Source organism: Siniperca chuatsi, linkage group LG10, assembly GCF_020085105.1.
Source record: "Siniperca chuatsi isolate FFG_IHB_CAS linkage group LG10, ASM2008510v1, whole genome shotgun sequence".
NCBI lineage: Eukaryota > Metazoa > Chordata > Actinopteri > Centrarchiformes > Sinipercidae > Siniperca > Siniperca chuatsi.
Window position 1 is genome coordinate 27,081,472 of NC_058051.1, and position 27,923 is coordinate 27,109,394.

General features: G+C 41.7%; 2 protein-coding genes across 5 annotated transcripts in view; one reads left to right on the top strand and one right to left on the bottom strand.

Annotated features, from left to right (window-relative positions):
• The window catches only part of LOC122883056 (teashirt homolog 2), a 99,734-nt gene extending 76,787 nt beyond the window's left edge, over positions 1-22,947 (bottom strand). Inside the window, exons 1-3 of the mRNA XM_044211146.1 lie at positions 22,807-22,947; positions 22,493-22,623; positions 20,693-20,755 (exon numbers count right to left, since the gene is read on the bottom strand). The gene's annotated coding sequence lies outside the window, so the exon portion shown is untranslated. The remainder of the gene's footprint in view (positions 1-20,692; positions 20,756-22,492; positions 22,624-22,806) is intronic.
• Positions 22,913-27,518, top strand: zfp64 (zinc finger protein 64 homolog (mouse)). Of its 4 annotated transcripts, none has more exons than XM_044211149.1 (6): positions 22,913-23,299; positions 24,298-24,361; positions 24,464-24,610; positions 24,792-24,854; positions 24,948-25,199; positions 25,318-27,518. In XM_044211149.1, the coding sequence occupies exons 1-6, from the start codon at positions 23,297-23,299 to the stop codon at positions 26,751-26,753; spliced, it is 1,965 nt and encodes a 654-aa protein (XP_044067084.1). In that variant the 5' UTR covers positions 22,913-23,296; the 3' UTR covers positions 26,754-27,518. The 4 variants fall into 4 exon arrangements, with proteins under 4 accessions (XP_044067084.1, XP_044067085.1, XP_044067083.1 ...); XM_044211150.1 differs by having other exon boundaries at positions 23,137-23,299; positions 24,194-24,361; XM_044211148.1 differs by lacking the exon at positions 22,913-23,299 and adding an exon at positions 23,765-24,026 and having other exon boundaries at positions 24,194-24,361.
• Positions 27,519-27,923: the final 405 nt, after the last annotated feature.

Here is a 27,923-nt window from a genome sequence, read left to right on the forward strand (position 1 = left end):
TGCCTGGCAATAATAACAATTACAGCTCATGCAAGTCCTCATTACATTACAGTATGAATTCATTTTGCTGTGCATATTTCCCAAAACGCTCATCTCCACGCCCATCATTTAAGACAGACAGCAGGTAGGACAACAGAGAATGGAAAACAAAATGGTAAACATTGTTATGGTTGACCTCTGACTTTGAGAAGAATCAATTCAGCCAGACCAGCATCTGATTTGCTTTGGCTACTCGTGAAATCATTCTGGATTTTTGGCCTCAGCATTTTAGGTGTTGCTCGCCAATCCAGAAAAAATAATGGATTTAGAAAATAGGACAAAATCAAGGCTTTCTCCTGTTTCTCCAGTTAGTGGAGAAGAACTTATTGTTGTTTAATTAATTATAAAAGAAGTCTTTTTTTCAGCATCTCTGCAGCTTGCCAACGATAGCAGCTTTATGCGCGTAGAGATGAGCAGCAACATTCTCAGGCTCCACAGGTGGTGTGGCATGGATTTAGGATCAGAGCGGTTTGAATCTACACATACTGACACACAATATGTGCACCGTTTTTCACATAACATTCCAGATTATATTAGGGCTGTGCGATATATATTGTGTGTTGATAGAAAAATGTCTATCGTTTCATGTTACACTCTATCGTGTATCTTTCGTTGTGTCACATCACATTCTTTACGGCAATATTTTTTGTCATGTGCCAGATGCAGGCAGGAAATTTGCATGAAGGCAACACAAACAAACATGGAGGAGAGTGAACGTGACACAGAACGGGGTAATTCCGAACAGAAGAAGGACTGGAGGAAAAAACGAGGAGCTCATACCTAAAAGAGGGGCTACGTCTGTGGTTTGGGTATGAAAACTCTAACACGGACCAGAAAGCCGTACGTTGCAAACTATGCCACAGACCGGTCCCCACAACAGACTCAAACACCACTAACCTAAGTAAGTACCATTCATTTATCAAGTATAGAATTTAAAATGTAATAAGAAAAAGGCATTTCCTTGTGGTTACTTTATATAAACAATTTATTCATTGAATTTACAGAAAATGTGCTATATCATGATATATATCGCTATCTGGATATGAAATGAACTATATCGGGATGTGAGATTTTGGTCATATCGCACAGTCCTAGATTATGTGCTGCAGCATGTGTTTTAGAGTCCAAGGGACTGTAGTGGGATTATATCAAGGCAAGTGTTCCAGAAGAAAGATCCCATTCATTTTCCCCACAAAGTCTTCAATTAATTTAAACAAGACAGGACTCCAGGGTGCGATGCACATGCGACCAAAAAACTTATAAGTGCGACTAAAATTTTTCATTGGTCGCACTAGTGAGCCTGAAATTTAGCAGGTCTAAAAAAAATAAAATAAAGGACACCATCCGCGATCGGTTAAGGAGTGGACAATCTCCCCTCGCTCTATCCCTCCTGTGAGGTCTACTGACATTCACACATGCTCTGCAGAGAAACACAGAGAGAGAGAGAGTCTCCTGATTAATGTAGGCCTACCTGTGCCGTTGTTTTGTTAAAGTTTGCAAGTGCACCTGTTGGTGCCGATGTCATTCAGTACCACGTTGGTTTCAATCATTTCGACATCATTAACAACAAGCCTCCTCCACACGCGGCTCACCTGCTGTTGTGAAAACAGAATCGCGGGGTTGTGTTTTTCGGGCGACTTTATAAAACATACTGCTGATGAAGAAAGTCAACAAAGCAGACACATACAGTGAGAGAGAAACAGAAAGAGGCAGGCGGGGCAAGCCGGCGTGTGTGTGCAGATACCAGAGGAGTAGGTGTGTGAGTGTGTGGGGAAAAAGAACTGAAGGGAAAAGCAAGGTGAGCAGATTAAAGTAGTTTGTGAGTAAACACTAAATAATGAATAACTTACTAGAAATAGGGTAGTATTAATGTAGGCTATTCTTTCAAATATTAGCATATATATATTAACTCCCCCAAAAAAAGGTAACGCTTAAAATGTATTATTGGGTGCACCTAAATGAAAAAGTTAGGCGCACCAGTGCCACCAATGCAAAACGTTAGTCTGGAGTCCTGCAAGAAGACAACCTCAGTTTAGCCACATCGGAGGCAAACAAATGGCGTGAATTCAGCTTGTCACTATCAACACCAACTTTGTAGGCTAATACAGAAAGTTAGATCAACAGCTTTGTTTTGTCAGAAGTCAAGGCTACTTAGCTGCTGCACTGAAAACTATGTGCTCAAACAAAAATGCCTATTTTGTCAAACATGTTATTCAAAATAATATAAAGAAATTTAAGTCAAACTGTAATTCTAGCCTCACTCTGGACCTGCACAATAAATAAAACACCTCTGTGACTCTGGACTATGGACTCTATTGGCCTCAACCTTTTGGTCATCCCTCTGGGGAGTACTGCCAACCATCCCTTAATGCATGATAATATAATGTTCTTAACTGGCAGACCAGCTTTAAAAGTGGGTCATTATAGCAACAGTACATCCGTTAACAATAAAAGATGGTTGAGTTGAGGGTCATTGCTTCTGTCACTTTCTCTGCCTGGCATCCAGCCCTGTAAGTCGCTGCCCTCAGTCCGGAGACTGGCTTGGCATATACAACAAAGACAGACATGCCTGGGCTCCATTTAGGGCTCCATAGTACAAGGCCCACCCACTCTGAAATGCTTGTTTTCATTCTATGACATGAGCTAGGGTATTGTCCATCTGACAGGAATTTCCCCAAAAATGTTCTTCCAGGAGACCAATTAACCTGTTCATCAAGTTTCTATATTTCTATCCTAAAATCATTCCAAGAGATGTTACATTTTAGTAGGGATGTCCTGATCAAATTTTTGTGGCCAGGTGCGGCCCCGTAGCTCACCTGGTAGAGCGCGCAACCCATATACAAGGCTGAGTCCTTACTGCAGCGGCCCGGGTTAGAAGTTAAATTTTGAGTTTTGAGTCAAGTTACTCTCGGAATTAACGTTATTTAGTGACAGCTGATATGACCCGCCACCGGCAACATTTGTCATTTTAAGCGACGAGTGATAGTCAGCGCCGGCTAAAAATGAGAAGCTGCTACCTGAATGTTTTGTACACTGCCCTCCGCCAGGGAAAAAGAGCGAGGAGAGATAACAAATTTGTTAGCGTAGGAGTTTAGCGAATCTGTGCATTTCTCACTCTAATTTTCACAAAATGTTTGCACTGCAGACTGTTATAAAGACATAAACAACATTAGCAGGCTGAGGTGTACAAAACACAGTAGAGTTCACCAAAGTTATTACAAGTCATCCTGAGGAGGACATGAATATGTGTACCAATTTTCATAGCAATCCATCCAATAGTTGTTGAGATATTTCAAAGTAGGCGGGAATAGTGGACCTAATGACAGACCACTAGCATGACATGAAAAAACTTAGTAGTAGCAGTTGAGGCTAGCCAGCAAAAGCCAGCCTTCATTTTCCTGCTTTCCTGCTTTTCCAGCTAGTTAACAGCTAACTTCATGAGTGCCACAGCGATGAAAATCACGATTTTGAGAAAACACGATCAAACATCTGATCGCTCTGATTACTCTACCCGCTGTTTCAGCTCCGCAGCCCCAAAACATATTTGGGATAGGGTTGGGCGATGTCTACCAAATTGGCATATGACGATGTCCACAGTGAAACACTGAGATGGATGATGACATCATTGTTGTCGGCGGGGCCCATTCACAGCTTATCCTCACCTACTCACCTGGCCTTTCTTTAGAGTAGCGTGACTCCTTTAAGGAACAGGGCAGTGCGTAGTGAGTGTGTGGGCGAGCAAGAGAGGGAGTGATGCCACAGTGACAGTGGACTGGAGTCAGAGCAGAGCAGAGCAGACAGGTGTTAGCAATCGGAGCAGAAGTACAGGTTACACTGAAGTTGTCTAGTGGCAGTAAATGTACAGTGTAGGTTACAGTTTGCCCATGAATAAACACTGCAGCTCCTATACCCAAGACGTTCCCGTGTCTTGATTCCCAGCTGCTGGGTAAAAGTAAAGGTGGTTAGCCCCGTGGTTAGCATCAACTTCAGCCCTGGAGGAAAACAAAGTCTTCCCTGTGCTTCCCGACCACGGTTACCTCATTAAGCAGATCATATGATTATAGAAAATATTTTAAATACTAGTCATAGTGATAAACTACTCTTATTAGCTTTTTAATCATCTTTTATTCCACTTTTAGTAACAAGATTTTACTCGCCAGAAGGGGGGGTTGGTAGAGTTGCTAGCAACTCAGTGGTCGAGGGTTCAGTGGTCGATGGCTGTCAGCCAGTAAAAAGTCCCTGTTTGTGTATCGCATATTGCGGCATAGCCTAAAAATATAGAGATATTATTTATAAGCCATATCGCCCAGCCCTACTGCAGACCAAAGACTTTGAATGGGCGGAGTAACTGTCAATCATTTTTATATGGCTTACAATCCTCTGTCAATCAAAAACTAATTTCACCAATAAGCAGCCTGAACCAGTTCAATCAGTTTTTAATTCGGCTAATCATCTTTCTCATAGGGAGAAGGGGGAGGTTCGACACGGAGAAGCAAAGTAGCCTTGTTTCTCAATGTTTAGATCCTAAGTTTTCAGCTAGTCAAAGGATCAAAGTAACAATAGACAGCAACATTTTTAAATCAACATTTCAAAGTGGAAGTAGAGAACTTTGGATTATAACAGAATATAGTAACTTTTACCACTGCTCATTTTAGAAATCACACATCGCAAGTTTTGTTGGAAAGCTAGACGCTGGCGGCTAATGAGCTACCACGTGCTGTATGCAGTAAACTGGAAGCTAATGTTAGCTAACTCGCTAACCTCTATGGGAAAGAGAGTATACAGTAGTAAGCTAACAGGCTAGAAAAGTAGTGGAAACTGGAAGTGCAGTAGTGCCGTTGCCTTATGAAAGTTCGAACAAACTTTTAAATTAGGGCTTGTAGATCTAATATGAGTGAAGTTTTAGCAACTGGATTGCTTATATCTCAAATTTGTTCACAAACAGATGTTGGTGGACTGCTTAGGTGAAATAAGTGAAAGTTTACATAGCCTACTTCATACAACGGAACCCTACAATGCATGCTCAAACCCCATTGGCTCACAGAACTGGCCCACGATAAGAAAATGAAGGCTCGCTAGCTAATGCTGGAAGCCAGAAACAAACATATATGATCCATTGTTTGTTTGATAATCTAAACAAAGAACACATTTTCTTGCGGTGGCCTTTCTAAAATGAGTAGTGGTGAAAGTTACTATATTCTGTTATGACCAAGGAGTTGATAAGCCATAAGCAGACAGCATTAGCTAGCATAGCTAGCTAGTGCGTTAGATTGTTGAAAAGTTGTCTGGTACAATGGAGTGTGAGTTGTTTGTGTACCTCCCCCCTTATAATACTGTGAAGTGATTCGCTGAATTAAAAAGTGACAACTGGTTTAGACAGTGTATTGGTGAAATTAGTTTTTGACTGACAGTGGATTGTACGCCACTGATTGGCCAAATTAAAAAATTATTGACGGTTACAAGCCCTCTCAAAGTCTACGGTCTACAGAGATACAAACTTGGTTGATCACCTCAGTATTAAACGAACTGGATGGTATATTTCCTCTAAAAGAAGAACAAACAACTGTACTGTTGACAAGAAAGATGTGTTTGCCGTACTTCCGACAGGATTTGGTAAGTTTAATTTACCAACTACGCTACGTCACACGTTTCGTTGCTCTGATTGGATGTAAGTCTATTCAACTGCGTCCAGAGGCATTGGAAATCGAAAATTAACTGAGAGGTTCAGGCTATAACAATATACTGGACTAATAACAAATGTTTTTTGGAAGGTTAAGCTAAAATGATTAGGACTTTTTTGAAGTCTAGTAAATGCTTTAAGTGGTCAGCGCTGAGGGCTGTTTGGGGGATTTAACATATTCCTCCAACGTCTTTCCTAATTCTGGTTGACATCTTCTAGCGGAGGGATTGTATTGCACTGGCATCCGTCTGTCTGCTCCTTTTAAACACCATCCATGTGTGGCCAGAGCCGCACTTGACAATGACGCAGAGTGATGCACCCTCAAAAGCAGAGAGAGAGGGGATCTGTGATGAATCACGTCCCATGGAGGAAAAATGTGTTAAATAGTACTTGGACACTGCAGCATGATAATTTTCTATCACAGCAGCCTATAAGTATCTGACAAGCCCTATGCTGACTCGGCAGTCTGTTACAAAATGGCAGGCGTGCCCTTTATCTCGGTACATGTTTCACGGCAATTGGACAATCAGCCACTGCAGTGAAAATCCATAGTATTGATCGGCCTGTATCTTCTCTATAATTCTCTAGCAGGAAATCCCTGATGACAAATTATATCTGCACCAGTTTTTGATTGGTGCTTTGATGTAAGTGATCTCCAAGGGCAGACTGAGGAACTGGTTGAGACTTTATTAACTGAGTATAACCTGGCTCTTTCTCGTCTCACACCTGCCCAAAGCCAGACCTTCTGTCAGACAGTCAGACTGCAGGCGGCCAGTCAAAACTGCTTCAGCGATTCTGAATTTACGGCTGCACATGCAGGCCACCTAACATCATCATAGAGAGAACTGCAGGCGGGCTGTTCGGAGGGATAGCTGGCTGTGAAGGTGACTGTCTGCCTCCTGTGTCTAGACTTGAAGAACACACACATGCCAATACAAGCGTGACACAATAAATCTTGAATCAGATATCGCACAACTTTTTCCTGTTTATTTCTAGATCAGGGCAAAGTCATTGCTGTATTTCATTACAATTTACAACATGTATACTGCTTTTTTACAAGTCTATCGAGAGCTAGTCGCTGCCTTTTATTATGACTTTGTAAATTGTGCCGCAGTGTCAAGTTTCAATTTACAGTCAGTGTAAGCGGTCATTTCATTCAGGTCCTACGCCGTTTCCCCAGCATCTGCCATAATGGTGCCGCTACAGTGGAGCTAACCATCTCCTCCGATCTGCTGTTTATGAATGTAAAGCAAAGAGGTGGAAAAGGCAGCACAAGACAAATTAAATGCAATAGTGTTCTCTATGGACTCTAAACAAACACACATGCTCTTTCTCACTCTGCTTTCAGCATTTGATGTGTATAACAAGCCTTATCATTATGCACTATACTGCCTTTTTTCCTCAGTTGATAACCCTGACCACAATGCACTGCTCAGCACACTAGAGTGCACACATCAAGAGGCCTCTTCTAATCCTGCCGGGGTACTTAGCAGGCATCAAAATTGGCGCACAACTTTTCCTAAAATCCACTGTCATAAATCCGATGATTTCTGAAAGGAGAAGGGGAGAGAGAAAGCCCTTTATTGGAGAGTCGGGTGTGTGTGAGGGGGGTGGATAATGTTGGACATAATCCAGTCTCTGACAGAGGAGGAGGGGGAGCCAGCATCGTTTACAGAGAGGCATATGCTCCCTCTCTTCACACAGACATGAACTACAGCAAAGCAACCTTTTACCAGCCAGTCAGAGAAGGATAATCTTTCCCCTCGCAGCACAATGCAGGAGATTACATGGAGAACATGTCAGTCTGCACTGGATTTGCTAGACACTAGATCTCTTGTCCCTATCGATTTGCAGGCTGCTCATTCATGTTTTCACACGGGTCTCACAGGCAGAGAGGCCAAAAGCATAAGGTTGGGGAAGCAGCCATTCTTTTCTTTCTGCTCTCTCACCCTCTTTGTGTGATTGGGTGTTTGTGTGTGTGTGTGTGTGTGTGTGTGTGTGTGTGTCAGTTTGCCAGCATTTGCACATACATGATCACAACGGTGTCAATGTAACACCTGCTCCTGGGAAATGGGTTTTGTAATCACAGGACAAGTTAACCTCGACACCACAGACTGCAGATGTTGTAATCCCTGGTGCTATTCTGTCGCTGTTGATTTGCTTCGGCACAAGCACAATCATCGCCCTCATTTTAGGGGTTATAGTTTTCCCTAAAGCTTTGCATTATTAATCAATTATTACATTGCACGCTCTAACACAAATAACAGAAGCTGCTATAGTTTACACACTGCTGGACCCAGGTGGTTAGGACTTTCTCTATCATAAACAGGGTTCTTTCCCTGTGTGTTTTTTCATAATGCATCACAGCAATTTAACTGATGGAAACAAAGCTCCATTGTTGTTAAGTTAAGCAGCTCAAGGAAGCATAGCTCGTTGGTTTATTGAACACATATGTGCCAAAACACCTACACCATTTTGACAAGTTAGTAAACCATCCTTTGACGGTTGCCGGTAAACTGCTTGTTTCATAATGAAGCTAGGAAGCAGGAAAAAAGCAGGAAAAAAGGAGATAACACCAAATTCTTAAAGCATGTTAACTACATACTTACTTTCAAAAGTCTAAAATATTACCATGAAGACTTTATTTGAGAGATTTCTGTTATACTGTTTAATATCATGAAAACAATAAAGCAGCAATAAACTTTGTTCAAACTTTAGACACAAAGTAAAGTGGCAAAGAAAGTCTTCGGTGAGCCTCTTGGCCCTGAATGACAAAAGCCCTCCATATTTTATGCCACTTTGAAGAGGGCAGATTAAGGCCCACAGCAGTAGACTTTGACAGAGGAGTCCAGTGGACTCACAATGCCCATTTTAAGGAGCAGAAAACAAGAAGTCCTCACTCATGCGTTTCTTTCTGATCAATATGCTAACTCGGAGAATGCTAAAATCGAGGCGGATGCTTGACAAAGATGGATAGATTTGCACCGTCCGTGAAATGTCACTGATTCAGTGGAGGATGTCACCTCAGGATCGCTCGGCTGTGTGATAAGCCTGACACATCAGCTCGGGGTGGAAAGTGGCGTGGCGCCACTCTCCCACTCTCCCTTTCCTGTCAGAGCAGACGGATGACAACGACCACCACTGCTGCAGGTCCGGTGGGACCCAGGTAAAAATGAACACAATTAAAAAATGGATGAATTGCAATCTGTGGAGAAAAGTCAATGTGTGAGGTTTCGGGTGGTTAGTGACTGAGTAGTCGCAGAAAAATAAAATCATTAATTTCAAGTGAGAGTTGTCAATCTAGATTTGATAGAAACACTGCAAAAGCTGCAAAAAGTTTTCTTATTATTTCTTTGATTAGTCCGTTATCTAAGCACGTGTGTTTATTTGCAAAAAGTGATCAACTGAACGTAGCCACCTTGACACAGTACGATAGGTCCACATGCACTGTGATATATTCAGACTGACATACATCACTTTCATTTTCAGCACATCAGACAGTCCTTGCTAAAGATTTTACTGATAATGGGAACAAAGCTCTGTCATTTTCCATAGATAATGTAATTGCCATAGGGAATGAAGCCATAAAGATGGCAATAAAGGTTTTAATTTTACTGCCTTCTTCCAGAATTTGACCCTTTGTGATGCCCATATTTCCTTATGCCCAGAGGCAGGCGCTCTGAGACTCTTCTCTCTATTTGTTCAAGATCAAAGGTCTGTCCAACAACAAGAAGTACTGACAGGCTGCTTTGGCATATGTTGGGCCCATGTATTGGACCAAGGGGAAGGTGAGAGAGTGAGAGCTTTCTAGCTTACTGTTTTCCTCATCACTCTGTCAGGGAGGCTCGTCTCTGGAGACTTTCGGCCAGTTTGTGTGGTCAAAACAAGAGAGTCACACAAGGGGAAAAACAGCAATCACCAAACTGGTACTTTAGACTGACCTACTGTCAAATTCCCCACCTTGTTCCATTCTGATGCTACCTTTTGGCTGATTTTGACTGATTGGTTTTGTTTTGTTTTGCCTTTTGTTGTTCCTCAGCCCTACCGTCTTCCTCCTTTTCACTTGTAGGCAGTGGGGATCATATCTCATATTGTATCCCAAAGACTTTGATTGTAATCCTGTTGCTTTCTGAAGGAAAAACACCAGAAGCTGACAGAAGACAAAGCACCATCCACCCACAGGATCCCGGGTAACTAATAGCCCAGGTCAAAATCTGTCCTTTTATTTATAATCCTCAACAGCATGAAATATGAAGGGGTAGATTGAGATGCATAACTTCACCCCCTTTTTTTGAAGCAGGAAGCCCTCAGACACCAAAAATGATGAAATGCTTTGGCTGAGAGGTAAACTATTAATAGACTGCTCCACCTGAAACTGTCACTGTGATCCCTGCTCTACAGCCCCAGATCCACACCAGGAGCACCTTTCAGGGACCTGTGAAGGGCTGCTGAGAAGGACTATCACATATGCTGAGGTGCACACAGCACCTACTGTACAGAAGGCACGCCTATCCAGAGACCAATATGTTTCATAATTGATAGAAGCACGCATGTGTCAGTAACTTGACGATGCGAAAGCAAAGTGTGGGCATGCAGATATTTCATATTGAGCTGATTCTGGGTGTATAACTGTAAATTTGTTACAAAAGCCGAAAGTGTTGTTGAGTCAAATAGAGGATGATAGTAAAACACGCACACCTGCATTTTTCATGGCCAACTAATTAGCTATTTCCCCTAAGAAGCACAATAAGAGCTCTTGTGTGTGTCACTGCCGTCTGCTGTGCATAATGAATAAAACGCTCATTTTAAATATTTTGGGGACAACTTAAGGGATGTAAATCAGCCAGCAGTAAAGTTATGTCAGAGGAAAAGTCACTGCCGGTAGCAACCACATTCCACAAATGATCATTTATTACCCAACACTATTTTTAAGGGGGGAAATGGCAGCCTCCCTTTGTCAAATCTAACAAGGGAATAGCTTTCAGGTGCTTATACCACTATAACTCATCTCGGTGACCTTTTGAGCAGGAATTAGGGCACTTTCATCCTTGCTCAGGTGCTCGTTGGAGTCCATTAGCATTTTTAAAAAGTGCTACGGAGTGTAAAGAAAAACAGGGAATCTTTCATTAATAGACCTAGTGAACTTTTGCATGTTGGGTAAATTATGAAAAATGACCCGATAAGGGATCATTATAGCATTGCTACAGAATTGACTTCAAAGCACCGTCTACTGACTAACAAGTTGAATTGTGTGGTTTTATTTTATAACATTGTCTTAATTTTTTGCACAGTATTCCATATTGAAGCTAAAATCCATGATAACTTCAAGCACACGTAGCAATCATGAGTTCATATTTCCTTGTTTCAAATGTTCAATTCCTCCTTCATCATTATTATCAAATTCAACATGCTCCTCCTTCAGGGAAATTACATAGCCAACCACCTAATCCCAGTCGTGGTGAGTGCTATTCCACGCTAGCAGACCAAATTAAACATCTGACTGAGATTGCTGAGAGAGACAGGACGCACACCCATTCTCTATTTTTGAAGCTTCTAAATAATTCATAGATAAAACAAAACACATCAAATACCTTGAGACCTTGTGCTACCCAGTAAGTTAATCCCACAAAATGAAATAGAACTTTATCTTGCAGCTCAAATTGAAGCAATACCGTGATATTAAAGTGTGAAAGAGAACACAAACACTGCAACAAATTACAAAATGCCAGGGGGACCAACAACAGTATTACAGAGGACGACCAAATACCATTTTATTTTAGAGTGTGGGACAAGCACTTTAATACTGCTGTCTTGTTATTGTCAATAAATTCTAACATGCAAGCTAGTTGGAGTCATCAACGCCAGCGTCATATATCAAATCATGAGCTAGCTGTATGATCACCTTGGGTAATTCACAATTGTACACTGTCAGAAATATCATGCAAGACCAGCAAAATTACCGATTATAAGGGGGAAAAAAATCAACAGCTCCCAAGTTTGGTTTGAGTCAGCCATGCAAGGCACTCCAGAACCCTAATGTGCCAGATTGTGTTGGGATGTCATACCTTCTGCTGTCTGCTGATCGTTTTGTATTACCAGTTTCCCTGTGATCAAAAGCATTAATCTAAAAAAAGGGGATATCTGAGTGCAAATATCATCTTTATATGGCCATTACTTATTAATCTTTATGTTCATTCCGGGGCCACTAAGTCATGTCACCTAGATGTCCTCAGAAAGCAAATGGCCCGACACAGTATATTGAATTACATGTTCCCCTATTTACTGGAAAAGCAGGTCTTGGAGATAACAAGAAAGGTGATATTTACTGTAGCCTGCAGCAGTGTGATGTGCCCTGCCAAATCACAGCTCAGGTGGGCCAAGGAGCTCCTCCATGTTGGGAAGAGGACGAGACTGTGTCAGAGACACACAGTGAAGATGCATTTACAAGCATGAACACTCACATACATTCTGAAAAGAGTGATTCACGTAATTGTACCTAAAGATCAGCGACTAGTGGTGATGGTTTAAGTGCCCTTTGCAGAGATCAGTGTGGCCTGTACCGTATTTTTTTTTCTTGGGTTTTCTGTTAATCAAGTTTCTGTACAGGCAGTTTTTTGTTTTTCAGTTTAGCTATGGTGACAAACACTGCTTATGTTCTTTTAATTCTGTCAGATTCTGTTGAGAGGTTACTTTTCCCAGGAAAGAACCTGCTGAAACAGCAAATGCAGCAAACAAAGCAGTCTCAAAACATTTGGTGAAACTGCCACAAACTGAAATGCAGATAAGGTCCTGTGAATGCAAATAATAATAATAATAAAGAATATATTTCCCCTTAATAAAGGGGTAAGTGACAACAGCTTGACCGTTTTCACTTTAGCGAACGGTCACAATTAGAGGCAAGTTACCCAGTTTTGGTCATAAAGACAAAGCTGAACCCTATAATTTCTTTAAATTAATCATCAGTATAGTGTAGTATCAAGTTGTGTTCAAGTTACAAGGCCGGTCTACCATTTTGAATGTAGATTAATTGTTTTTAATTGCTGGACATTTGTTTTTAAGCAAAAATGTAAACAATTATCTGGTTCCAGCTACACAACTGTGAGGATTTGCTGCTTTTCTTTAATTGATAGGATAGTAAATTGAATATATTTGGGTTTTGGACTGTTAGTTGGACAAAACAAGCACTTTGAAGACTATCACTTTGGGCTTTAGGAAATTCTGATGGGCATTACTGACCTTCTGTAGGCCAGGCATTTAATCATTAATCAAAGAAATACAGTACAGATTAAGTTAAAATGAAAATAATCATTAGTTATAGTTTTACACCAGATGTTTGGGAGTCTTTGCTGTAAGGTGGAAAAATGTCAGCTTTTGTTTTGGGTTAGGCAACTTAAGCTCTTTGGTTGTGGTTACTGTCAGATTCTGGTCATGATACACTCCCACTTCAATAAGAAGAAATGTACATCTCTGATTACATGCATGAAGCACATCATTTACATTTTAAGACAGCTTGTTCATTAAAGAAATCATCAGTGCTTTCATGAGCTGGTTTTACTGTAGTTTAATTCATCCATTTGCAAAGTAGCAAATTAAAGTTCTTTTTCTTTTTACTTGGCTATATTTTCCTGGTTAATATCCATGATTTTTTGACACAATAACCTCTGTTGCATCAATTAATTACTTCATGGGAATATGTGACTGTGAAACATTTAGAGGCAGAGATAGTGTAGCACACGAACGAGAACACTTTATGGTTAATAAAGTGTTTTGATCATCGTATATAGGACTTGGGAAACAGGTGCAGATGAAACAACTGGAACACATGGTGGAAGCCAGAAGCTCAGCACACCTGTTCCCTTCCTGCTAAACAGCCTCGCAGTGGATCGTCTCTGGAGCACAAAATAACTTCCATCTCACACACACAGCACACATTTCTCCAATTCTAATAGCAAAGAGATGGAGAACAGACATTTGTCCCTTTTAGGGCCAATAGCAATGGTGATAAATGAAAGCAGGACTCTTTCTCTGTGCTGCTGGAAGATCTTAATGCATTTTCCTCTGGTCTGTGTAGACAGAGCACTCCGCAGGGAGGGAGGGGAGGATAAGTAACTATAGGAGGTGGTAATGGTGTTGGTATCGGCTGGTGTTGTTTGCCCTAGCTGTATTGAAGCGATGGTCCCTGAGGAGCCTGGCACAGGGAGCTGGGTTTGTCAACCTTGTCTGAGGGACTTAATATGAAAACAACACTAATGAGAACCATTTCCATTGCTCTGTTTATTTTCAGAGATGCATTGAGCGGGGCATGCACACGGCTCAGTGATCGCACGTTGCATTGCATTCATTATGGGGCCCTGGATGGGCTACTGATACATTACACACAAACACACTTATAATTACGTTTTTTTTTTTTATTGTTCAGTGCTACTTTTAATGCTGTACCGAAGCAAAATGGGCTCCATCTGACCAAACACAATCATAAGGTTATGCATCTGTTTGGCATCTTTTCTCTTTTAAGAAATTCTGACTAAAAGCTAAAAATTGGACACATTTAAAAAACACTATATCTATACCGATACTGTAGATTCTATAGTATCTGAAGAGGTATCCTCTTCATCAATAAATGACAAGCTTCAGCAGACAAGTATCATTTCCTCAAGCAAAATGAAGCTTCCCGCGTCCATCTATTCACTCACAGACATGCCATTTTGAAAATCTCTCTAAAGTGACATTACTCTAGAGATTGAAACCACTATTTCATTGAGCAGAAAATTGCTATTGAATTTGGAGCTGAATAATTGGAAGCCATGTTCCAATGCAACCCACAGAAAAGGTAGAGTTATGTTTTACTGTCACACTCAAACCAATGACATTCTGAAGCTGAGCGGCACAGATGGTATGGGTATTGTAGGACGGGACATTGCTCTCCTTTGTATATGAGCCATATCAAGCAAGGAGTTGGAAGGCAATTTGGAAAGGATGCAATTCACTTTTATTTGATAGAAGGCCATGAATGGAATAAAAAAATATATATATCAGCATTTTAAAGAAAAGACACAAGCATTCAACTGTGCAGTTACATTTGCTGTATTTGTCAAAGCGTGGACTACATATTCATTTCCAAAATATTGGTTATACTGAAATCTGAAACAGGGCTAAATTCTTCTTTGAGCTTTATTTGTACAGTTTTACAGGAACATTTTCTTTGTGCAATCTGTGAGTATAAATGAAATGTTTATTATACATTTAAAATATCATTGATTTACATGCATCTAAATCAAACGTGAGACTATATTACTCCTGATGTGGCAATAATGTTACAGGCGTCTTCACAAAATTGTAATTTACAAAAACAGCCACCATTTAAGAAAAGAATAACTGCTTCAGTGGCTCTTTATCTGTTTGCTGTATTTCTTGTGTTGAGGTTGGTGGCACTGCCTTGCTCCCCCGCCCCGCCCCCTCCCTTCATCCAGTGATCGTTTTGTGAACCCGTTAGCCTGTCATTGGTTTAGAGACTCCAAATGACCCTGTGTATCTGCAGAAGACTCATTCATCCCCTCCCTCTCCCTCCCCAGGCCACTAGCAATACTGATGACCACCAGAAAGACACACACACGCGGGGACACACACACTTCTTACAGACAAACATTTGTACATGCACATACACACTCACACACACTGATGGCTGCTGTGGTTTGCTGGTGTAATGTGCTTTGTTGTGTGAAGGTATCAATCAGAGGGGAGCAGATTATTAGAGTGTCTGAAAGAGATCAAACAATGTTGCCGTCTGCACCCACACATGGCTGATTTACAGGCAGGCTGATAAAGTACTGCAGCTCTCTGTCAGGGGCTACATGACGGCTCGCCGCGCTCTTAGGATAAATTATTGCAGAGGCCCGCGGTAATGTCTCTCCACCTAGCAACCAGCCGCCCCAGCCGCTGCCAGGGGAGCCCTGCCTCGTCTGCCATAATGGCACTGTGTCCGGGGTCAGCAGTTACTGTATCGTAGCAGGGTGGGAGGGATATATACACACACATACACGCCTGAATGCATGCGCGTGCAAGCTTGCACACCGTTTCTCGTTTGTCTCTACACCTGCCATTGGAAGCAATGCCAAAAGACACTCAGGGATGACTACAGGAGGACTGAGTGGACACAGGGGAGGTGCTGATGTCTCGCTACAATTTTGCAGTAGAGCAACATTTTGAAAAACTGACGCCAAGGTTCCAAACAAGACAGTGCTGGGGGGGAGGGGGGGTCGCCATTATCAAAAAATAATGCTTGGCAAAAACATTTTAGAAAGCCATTTATAACACTAAGTCTGATCTCACTTGTGTGATTGGCTGAGAGGCAATTCTACAGACACATTCTTTCATACTAAGCTGTCTCTAAGTGTCTCTGTCCTTTTGTCAGTATGCAGCCCTGCACAAAAACAATCGCTTCCTGATTGATAAGAGCCAAATAGGGATAGTTTTATGTTTTTATGACAAAACACAGTATCTACTTGATCCACTTTCCAAAACAAGGCTACACATCTGTGCTTTAGCAGACAGTGACAAAGATAGATATATAGATAGATAGGCAGAAATCAAAATGAATAAGTCACCACCCAGAAGTGGATTTCACTTACAGATGACGCATAACTATTTTATATCCCGCTGAGTTCCTGGCCTTTTATTTAATCAAGATGGCATTTTTTTCCTGTACACTGAGCAAGGTCAGAGGAAGTAGAATTCACCTAAGAAATTGACAGGGAAGATGCAGGGCTGCAAAGAGAGAGTAGAAAAACTATACTGAGATGCTAAAAGATAGATGCTGTCGATTGAGTGTAATGAATATTTTACTGTGGGTTTCTCCATTAGAGCTTTTCAACAGTATCTTTTTATATATAAAAATAGAGGGAATGCAAGAAATAAAAAACAAAAACAAATAAAAAATGCATTTTTCTAGAACTAAGGTGTCCTGCAGTCAGGAGTTCAGAAACTGGCTTTGGCAAGTCCTCTGCCATTTTAGTAGTGACTGGGTGATCGCCTTCTCCCTGCCCCCTCCCCTGTGTTATCTCGCTCAAAGCAGTGCCATCCCTCCATTGTAATAATGCCGCTTCCCAGCAGCCCTTGGAATGACCTTTCTTTAATTAACTGCATCTTGATGAGCAGATCTACATAGAATGTGAAGGTTAATTAATGAAGTATCACTGCTTAGTCTTAAAGCCATCACCTAGCGGATGACAGCCAGCCCACCACTCTCAATTTTACGCCCCGATCTCATTAGCAATGGTAGGCCAACGGACAGCTCTGCTCTGGCCAGTGGATCTCAAGTAAATTGTATCAAAGACAGGCCCTCTGATATCCTTCATATGGCTACGTAAGACCATATTCTGAATGTACACTTTGAATAATATATGAGAAATGCTCACAAATACGCACACACATTCTTGCATCACATAATGTGTGATGTGTAATGTTTTTCTCTGAGGTATGAATGTAGTCAGCAACCCATAAATAATTCAAATGAAGGTAAAATAATATTTCAATTAAGATCCATGTAATCTGTTTCCTGCAAACAAATACATGATGGATGGTGATGGATAATTCTTGTATTATTGCACAGTTTCATCTTGATAAGCTTTCAGTTTCCGTGTGATTTCATTTCAGGGCGCATTTCAGTGTTGCTTATCATTGCAATTTGGAAAGAAGATCCACATTAGCAAATGTTGCCCAACTACTAAAAGTGTCTTCATGTGGCAGTTGAAGCTGGTAAAAGATGGGACGATGATGAACCTGGGTCTACGGTTACAGCACATTTCCCAAAAGTCGCTGTGCTCACACAGCTTTTTGTCTATCTATAATCTATTACAGTAGAGGTTGAGGTGAACTGTCACCTCAGTATGCACAGCACTTAGAGCAGAAACACTAGGTGGACATGTGACACTATCCATCACCATGGATGCGAGTTTTTGTTGCTGTTGATTGCAAGATTTCCCTCCTGGGTATCACAGGCCAGGCGAGCCACCTGGGCTCATTTACCTTCCCACCTGGCCTGGACATTGGAAAATTAAACTGAAAGTATCCAAGATTACTAGCCTGGGCTGAGTTTTCTGGCTCCTTTCATGTTGAATGAGAGCCCCAGTCAAAAGGGGATGATTTTAGAATTCATTCAGATTTAGCACAAAATTGAATATTGTGCAGTTCTGTCATTATTCTGCTATAAATCTGCCAGCTCGTATGCACTGTATGCAGTTTCACTGACACCTAACAACTTCTCTGAGTGACTGTGCGTTATGTGTAGCATATACAGATGTGCATGTAAATCTCCATTAGGAATCACTCTTGTCTCCGTATCAGTATTTCTCAGCACTGAGAAATATGATTGAGGCTCTCCCGGTAACCTTGCTTTAGACCTAAAGTCAAAGCATTAATGCACTTCGGGTAACAGTGGAGGCACAAAACAACTTCCACAAAACAGCAGTTTGACAAGCACGTGTTTATCCATTTTATCCAATATCTGCAGAATAAAGAATAAAATATGACAGATATGCCCAGGCCATCTGGATACAGCTAACCCACAAGCAAAGCTACCAGTCTCTATTTGTGTCTGTTAGCACAACAAAGTTATTGATTCTTACCATTTACCACTACAACCTTTTGACAGCAGACACAACCACATATGTAAAAGCTGACATGGTTGACTTCACGACAAGCTAACAAAGAGTGATACCCCTGCTGTCTCTCACTGCTGTCTGTGTATTAACTGAATAGAATACAATAGAATATAACTTTATATATATAATTTTCTCTTCTAGTGCTATATCTATACCTTATTTGTATCCAGAATGACAATGATTTCCAAGCCTCATTTACGGATCAATTCATGAAGAAAGACGGAGTGAAATTCCATTTTGTTTTTCATAAATTGTTAAGATTTTGCCATGGTAAACTCGACCCCTAATTGGTGTAGCTTTTTGCTACCATTGATACAGTGTCACACCTCCACTGATGACTGTCAGGTAAACTTTCTATATAGAAGTATTTCTCCGTTGAAGCGTCTATCTGATTTCCCTTTCAGCACCTCGAATGACACCCCACTAAAAGCTGGCACAATACGCTTCCTGCACATAACGCTGTCACCAAAGACAACTTGGGAGAAGCGAGTGTTTTGAGAGTTTGAAACAAAATAGCTGGTGCAGCATTTCCCCATTTCCGTCTGAAATCCTTGACACCAGAGGATTTACAGTGAAGTGAAGTGAGGTGGGTGCTGTATGGAACGAGCTGTGGGGGCTGAGTTAGCTGGGGTGGGGTATGGGGGTCTACACTACACTCATGCTGACAGGGATCCTCCCTGTAGCGCATGTTTTTTTTCCATTAGTTCCTTACTCACTCTCTTGCCCTCCAGACCCGCAGAGTGAGGAAGATTTAAGTGGCCAGTCAAGTGAAATCCCCAAGGTTTGGCAGGTGTGAGGTCTGGCTTCATTATCTACAGACACCTCTGTCCAATTATGAGCCTTTCTCCCTCTGTGACGATGATGATGCCGTGTGTGTATCCATGTGTGTGTCTGTAGGTGTGTGTGTGTGTGTGTGCAGGGCATGAATAAGCCAGCCTCGTTGTTATCTGTCTAACTATCAAGACTCCCCCCTCCATCATGACGTTATTGACAATTTCACACAAAAAATGCACGTGTGTGCACACGCATTCGCACATCATGCATGTGCACGCGCGCACACACATCTTTTGTTTAGATTTAGCTCTGTAGATCTGTCTAAACCCAAAATATTCAGTCCATGGCTTCATTGCCTGTTCTGTCCTACTTGGGAGCAGAAAGCAACACCTGAAACCTACTTGTGCAATAATGTTGACGGTCAGTTCCCAGCAACCATAATTAGGACTCACTATAAAGAAAAGCAAAGAGCCACAATAAATTACAAGCAACCATCCTGTGATCAAAAGTCTCCCTGGTTTTGATACATCTCCATGGCTTCTCCATTTTGCTGACCCACTGGTTCCAAAATGTCAGCTACTTCAAACTGGAGCACTGCCTTGTAAGCTGCTTCAAACAAGCACAGGGTCTCTTTCTCTAGCTTGATTTTGGACACCCCCTGCTGACACTCCAGCAAAATACAAGGCACCTACAGTACCGTCCTTCCAAAGCGGACTCCGCTAAAAATACTTCAGTTCTGATAAAAATGCACTTTTAATTAGGAAACAACAAAGCTCATTTTTCTTGTTCTAGGTAACATTTTATACACCTGGCACTATGGCCACATTAACATTCGCGCAAGCTTCTGTATCTGTAAAAACTTCATTTTTAACAATATCAAATATTTTATACTACATAAAAAAAGAGTTACAATTTTGTCTTTTTAATACCATGTTTCTCAGGGTTGAATACTCTCCTCCTAAGGCTATGGTCTGCTATTGTCTATGAAGCCACATGTACCCTCTAGTCTCTGGTTAGCCTGCACTCATCTGCAGCCCTATCATCTGCATCAGTTGGCAGATACAAAGAGCATAGCGCTGATTTGCGTGAGCATGTGTGCCTTTTGTGTGTAGCACTGCTGCACTTGCTCGCAAGTCTGTGTGTGCACTGTGTGTGCTCGTGTACACTGTCTTTTTATATGATAAAGTAGGAGTGTCGGAGGCATCTGATGGTTCCCAGACTTTGGCTCTGTTTTATCTGATGCTGAGATGGCAGCTGTTGACCAAAGGAATTCATACATGTGTGTATAATTTGTCTTATGGCTCAACACAAACACGGGACCCGGGACATCTTTTACCCATTCAATTTGACATGACACAAACAGAAGGTCTCTATGTGTGTTTGGTTTCTGAGTTGCTTGATTATAATTTCAGGGCTGTCTATAAATAGAATAGACCACAAATCTAAGCACATTACACAGTATTTTCTCAGAACGAACAAACTATCAACATCTTTGAACCAATGTGGGCTGAAGCATGTTGCAGCATAGCTGTGAACTCACCATTTTATTTGCCGCCTCTTAATGATAATAATCTTAGGACTGGCAGCGGCGAATGAGCCTCCCCTGAATTGCAAAGAAAAAAAAAATGACATGAATTAATAATGAGCAAAATTACTCAAACTCTGCACACCACGACCTGCCGCAGTACGGTGAGCAGCGGGCCCTAAGGTGACAAAGCTAGATAAATATTTTATTTCTAAATATGATTTTGGGGTCCTACGCCTGCTGTCTGACAATCCTTCCCAGGTTATTGCAGCACATGGCTAAACCATTAAGCTAAAAAGAGACTTAGAATCTGTCTGCGGCTCTTGTCTGGACGGAAGCAAGACTCGGAGATCAGGTTTATGTGTAGCAGCCAGCTTCTGAGGCTTGTGTCTTGCCAGTGAAGTGAGTAGACGGTGTTCTTTGGGTGCCCTCAGGTGGAAGCATGGTATAATTGCTGTTGACAACCTACAAGTCATTGTGCAATTAAAGCATCTGCCGCTCCTGTGTGGCAGCGGGCTGTGATGCCTTGTGACAGCTCGTAGCCATTAAGCAACTGTAAGCAGCTGGCGTGCCTCGGTGGGGGAAAATAATGTGACAGAGGCACTCCCCCCTATTGTTGCCCTTGTCTCATTGGGGAAAAGAGGGACATTACATCACTCACAGAATTCTCGGGCATCTCAATGAATGGGAAAGGGGCATGTCTACAAATTAGAACTGGCACAGCTGGATGTCCAAATGATATTTTGTTTCTGAGTACAACAAATGAATAAGAGCTTATTGTTTTAAAAGGATAGGGGGGACTCTAGTGAAAAAAAACAGTCACTAGCATGCAGTGTTCTTTGGTATTGATGTAAATCAGAGCTTAAACAATTAGTTAATTGATCGATTAGTCGATCAACAGAAAATTCATTGGTAACAATTTTGACTAGCAATTAATCATTTCAGTTATTTTTCAAACAAAAATGGCAAAAAATGTAGTGGTTCCAGCTTTTCAAATGTGAACATTTGCAGCTTTTCTTTGTTTTCTGTGATAGTAAATTGGGTTGTGGACTGTTGGTCATACAAAAACAGAAATATGTATACGTCAACTTGCATTCTGGGTAAGGGTAACGGGCATTTTTCATTATTTCATGTTTAAGAGACCAAATGATTAATCAATTAATTGAGAAAATAATCTGCAGCTTAATCGCTAATTGTTAGTTGCAGTCCTACTGGGTATATTTGTTATGATACACCTTACTGTTGGTGCAGTGTTTCCTCATAAATAAAGCCTAATAATGAAGTGACTAAACTGCTCAATCATAAGACTTGTTGGAGAGGGGGGAGATTTCTAAGCTGCAATTGTGAAAAGTGAAAAACCAGATATACAATTCTTTTGATTGTAAAAATTAAGTCTAAAACAAAGTAGAGAGCATACTGGCCTGTTCCCCACTGCTGGAGGGATGCTGGAATTAACCCATCTCTGAGTCATTTGTCTGTCACATGTGAATGTGGTCTTTGACGTACATTTGAGTTTGTGGGGGATTTATGTGCATACGATTTACACGCTCTTCGGTCAGATGTAATTATTTATTTACTTATCTCTTTTTCATGTCTTTTCTTCTTCTGGACTGAGTCATAAATTTTCAAAACGCCCTAAGAAAACAGTACTTTCCTACTAATATGACATAAACTGTTACTATACATTTATCAGAATCTATGGGGACAATCCCGACAGAAGGAAATTCAAAGACAGCAGTAATCAACTAGTCAGATTCATGTGGGCAGGCCATGAAAAGCCTTGCATTGTCTGTGTGTGTGTGTGTGTGTGTGCACCTCCTGTCTGTCTCAAGGATTTGCTGTTTCAGCAGGGAAGGAATCAGTCTTGTGCCTTTGCCATGCAGGAAAGTCAGCGTAAGGAAATTCCTGAGCTTCACAGTGGCAATCTGGCAGTTAAGGACCTGCCACTGAAAATGGAGCTGTATGTCAGTCACTTTCATGGCTTATTCACACTAGCACAACTGCTCTGGCATAAAAAGAGGCATTCTCATTCACTCACCCCAACAACTCAGTAAATTGCCCTTACTTGAAAGATGGTACAGTATGTATATTTAGGTGCCCTACAAGAATTGCCACATCTGAAAGCTTACCTTCTCACACGAGAAACACTCTTTTAAAAGTTGTTGCAGGTACCACAGGAAGTGCCAAGGCTATTATTCTAAAATGTGCTAACGTTGCAGCCAAGAGCTAGTCTGTAAACAATGTAATTAGCTAGCTGACAGTGGACTTTTAGGCCAACGTCGATTATAATCAGATATTATGTATATGGTCCAACAAACGAATAGTTTTAGTATCCATAGTGGGGCATAGTGGGGCATTGTGGACCTTTCTATTGGCCTTCCATACGACAGGTGGCAGTAACATTAACTGTCTTGCTAGGCTTTTTAGAAACGAAGAAAACACGGCAATAGCGAGAGAGGATTCTCAAAACGGCCAAATTTCTCTCACTCCGAGCCGTTTATATGTTAGCGTTTTATATGAGTAGGCCTTCTGTTTTTTTGTTGTTTTTTTTTAAGGAAAACTACATAACATTTCCAGGACGAAAGTGCCCCAGTGACTGAATCCACTCCTCACACAACAATGGTAATGCTGCGTTCAGGTACTCGTAAATACCCGATGTCACTGACACTGACAGTGTTACCGAAGAACTGGCCTCGTGTTTGATTTTTTTTTCTCACTTGTTTGAATTAAGACAGCCGAAAGTCAGTTTATAATGCACCGGCAGAATACAGAGGAGAAAACCTCAGGCTTGCAATTGGTGTTTTGATTAGATGAATTTCCAAATGACAAATATATACTTGGCAATTAAAAAGAATACCAAACAGCAAAAATATCAATTCTAACAACAACAGTTATTGTAAAAAAAAATATATATATATATATATATATATATATATATATATATATATATATATATATATATATTGGTGAAACAAAAAATACACCACTTTTATCGTGTTATCGTCTATGCTCAGAGGTGGTAATTTAGATTTTCCCCATAGTTTTAAAAGCAACATGTGACGTCGCCTGGACAAAACACATGCTTATCCCGCTGCCGCAAACCCCACGTAGCATGTCGTAAAAACGATCTGCATTAGTGTTGTCAAGAGAAGTAAACTGCTATTGCCACTGATATCCAGACCGCGGTAGATTGCACATTTTGAAATATGTAATAGTTGTGCTGGCTGCATGTTCACTCGAACCGATACAGCTGAACAACATGATCGACATCGTGTAGGCTTTGATGAGCCATAAGATGAGTTGATCTCAAACAAAACAAGCTCGAAAATGGCAACATACAACGCCGAAGGTAACGTTAAAGGAAAACAGTTGTTAACAAGATCCTTCACTAGACCATATCTGTAACATTTTTCGTCGTAATATTGCAGTAATCTTGTTGTTAGTTTCACATACGTATATCATACAACTTCCTATTGAAATCATGGGTTCCTGTTTTATGTTTTCTGCCTTCTGAAGTCGCTGCAGGACATTCTGTTGTGGTGGAGGTGAGCCCAGATATCCATATCTGCGGCTTCTGCAAGCAGCAGTATAATAATTTTGAGGTCTTTCTCGCCCATAAGCAAAATGGATGCTCCCTACCCACCTCTGACACATCAGCCACCACTGCAACAGCCACTCTCACAGGTAAAATACTATACTTCTGGTTTTGTTGTCAATAATTTGCATGCAAACTTGATTTACAGTCTGCTTGTCTCATGCACTCAGACATATTCTTGTCCTGCTCAGATTCCAGCGCGGAGTTTGTTTTTGAGGAAACCTACCAGACCTGTGTTATGAGAGGTGTCAAAAAGATCCTGACCAAAGCACAGAAAACACCTTCCAAAAAATTAAAACCTGCCCTGACTTCAAAGAGACACAGCTGCCTTTTCTCAGGTTGGTGCCTCTCGCTGTTTATGACTGTAACACATTCCTTCTTTTCGGCTGCCAAATGGGGAGAGCGGTACCTCCTGCCAGGTTCCATGTTATTAGGTTTTATTTATTTAGGACACTTCTAGATCCACAAGTACACAGGCTGCACACACCTTGTAAAAGCACAATTTCTGTTGATCCACAGGTTGCACTTTTAAGACACAGTATGGCCAAAAAGACATGGAGCGGCATCTCAAAACCCACACCGGTACGTCAATACCCTTCCACACGTGGCTCTCTGTTGCTTAAGCACTTTAAAATCAGATATTGACACAAGTCTTTTTTCCCATCCTCCATTTAGGGGAGAAGCCGTTTGAATGTGAGCTGTGCCACAAGCGTTTCAGTCGACGGGATAAGCTCAACATGCACAGCCGCTCACACACAGGCGAGAAGCCACACAAGTGTAAACACTGTCCCTATGCAGCAGCAGATAGCAGCAGTTTGAAGAAGCACCTGCGTATCCACTATGATGAACGGCCTTTTAAATGCCAGATCTGTCCTTACGCCAGCCGCAACTCCAGCCAACTCACCGTGCACCTCCGCTCGCACACTGGTAGGTAATCAAAAATCCAGAATTGCCAGCAACTGTGGGCTGATGTTGTTTTGTAGACTGCACTGAAAATCGAATTGTGTTTTTGTCTTGTCGTTTATTTCATTTTAATATTCCAAAGGGGATGCACCTTTCCAGTGCCAACAGTGTGATGCAAAGTTCAAAATCAACTCAGACCTGAAGAGGCACATCCGGATTCACTCGGGCGAAAAGCCTTACAAGTGTGACTTCTGTGAATACCGCTGTGCCATGAAAGGCAACCTGAAATCTCACATTCAGATCAAACATGGCACTGAGAACTCCTTCCACTGTGTGCACTGCGATTTCCAGTGTGCCAACAAAACTGCTCTGCGGCAACACTCGCGAGAACACCAACCCACCCAGCCTATCCAGTGTTCCAAGTGCACTTACTCCTGCTCCAGCAAGGGGGCGCTCAAAGTCCACGAGAGGATCCATTCAGAGGAGCGCCCCTTTAAATGTGACTTCTGCAACTTTGCCTCCAAGCAGCGCAGCAACCTCGTCATCCACAAAAAGAAGTGCCACTCAGATAAGCCTGAGAAGGGCGGCAATGGGAAAGGTGGCAGAGGTGGAGGAAAAAGCGGAGGAGGTGACTCTCCAAAGCCTGTCGGCTCCCGATACCGGGCCAAACTAGATGCAGCTCGAGCTTTCTGCTGTGAAGTGTGCAACGCTTCTTTTGTGCGGGAAGACTCCCTGCGGAGTCACAAGAAGCAACACAGAGACACTCAGAATGTGTTGCAGTTCCAGCTCTCCACCCCAGCCGATCCAGTCAACTTGGTTCCTATCACAACGTCGCAGAGCAACACTCAGCTTGAAGTTCCTATACCGTCTAACTCAATGGCTCCTTACACCAGTGCACATCTCAAAATCATCGTATCTCACCCTCTGGGCCAGGAGAACCCCTTAATTCCAGCTGGTGTGGATAGTCAGAATAAGACCAACATGGTCCTGCTAAGTCCAGAAAGCCAGGACATGGTAGTCAACTCCATGATCCAACAGGTCAACCTGCTAGCGCCTATGCAACCCCTCGTGTCATCCGAGACTGCGGAAGCCACCCTTGAACCCCAGACGGTCCTGCTGACACAGCTCAGCCCCGACGACGCCAACAACCCGCTCCACCAGGCCCTGCTGCAGACGGCCATAACCGCTCAGGACTCCAGCAGCGGCTCGCAGACCTTCATCACAACCTGCTCTGAACTGGAGGGCCTCAACGCCTTGATCCAGGAGGGTGGCACGGAGGTGACAGTGGTGACAGAAGGGAACACCACCATGGTGACCACAGCAACTCCACCAGACATGGTGTGTGGTCCATCGGCGGACATGTCCAAGCCAGCGGGGACGGTTACGGTCGAGGAGAGTGCCTTAGCCTGTGAGGAAAGTGCGTTACTGGTGCCAAACATCAGCCTGGGCAGCCAGAATGTGGTCATCCACGGCGTCCCACTGATAGCGTCCGCTCAGCCACAGCAGAGTGCAATAGAGCAGCTCTCCCCTCACACACTCTACGCAGATTCACACACACTGGAAGGCATCCCACAATGAGCGGAGGGTTTGGCGTGTTCTCCTGAAAATGTAAAGACTGTGACTGCATCATAAGCTATTTCTTTGCCAGTAAGAACTCTTAGGCCTAAAGGTTACGTATGTGGAAGCCATTAACAGTAACAGCTTTTGTTTCTTGCCATTTAATCATTAACCACTGAAGTACCAATACGGTTGACTTTGGACACATAATTGTTTTAGTTTTCCGATTTTTAGAATATTTAATTGTTGTCGTAGCGCAATAGTTCAATCCAGAATGTTGTCATGTTAAACATTGAATAACTTTTGAATGTGAAAGTTAATCATTTGGACATAATTTCATAAACTCTATTTTCAAGTGTTATTTTTGGAGGTATTAAAATAAACCTTATTTTAAATAAATACATGGAATTAATTATTCAATTAAAATAAGGTTTATTTTCAGGCAACGTCTTAGAAAAAGTCTGAATAAAGAAAAATAAAGTCTGAAACAAATGGACACAACTTGAAATTGAATGGATGTCTTTGTGCCATGGGGTTCTCCAATTTGTCCATTAGGTGGCAGCAAAGTGATACGATTAAAGGGTGAAGTTTACTCTGAAATTGTGGAGTATGCAGTCATGTAGTACTGATTCTACGTATTCTGTAAGCGTAGCTTTTTTTTGGAAATGAATATTTTTAAGTCCTCATTCTGAATGTAGGAAGTAGATGTCAATTGTATAAAACATTAGACTGCATATCTACGTCTTAGTTTCTAAAGTGCTCTCCCAATAGATTTTTCAATTAAGTGCCTGTTTTGCTTGTGGCTATCTATTATTGTGGCCATTTTTACACTCAGACTTCAGCACTTAGTATTTGCAGAAAGGCTGCACCTTAATAGGATTCTCCTATGAACAGCTGACCATTGATTTCTTTCTCGTCCCTCAGCACTAATGGCCCTACTGATGCAGACTCCTATATTTTCTGGCTCAGCATGGCCACGAACTCAGATGAAGTTGTTTGTTGAATAACTCTTTGCCAGTGCTGAGGTTTCACCTCAGAGCTGGTTTGTTTTTCAGAAGGGGAACTGTCTTCTGCTGGAAAAGGAAATTGTACTCACAACAAATAGCAGATGAATATAAAGACCATGCCCCTTTTGTTGTTATACATATAAGATGTTGTGATGTATTATATATGATAACTCATCTTTTACCT

Excerpts from the sequence above, each read along its gene's own strand:
- zfp64 (XM_044211148.1), top strand. The coding sequence starts at position 24,005 with ATGGCAACATACAACGCCGAAG. Across the intron at positions 24,027-24,193 it reads GGCAACATACAACGCCGAAG|TCGCTGCAGGACATTCTGTT; the intron begins GTAACGTTAAAG and ends TGCCTTCTGAAG. Across the intron at positions 24,855-24,947 it reads GCATCTCAAAACCCACACCG|GGGAGAAGCCGTTTGAATGT; the intron begins GTACGTCAATAC and ends TCCTCCATTTAG.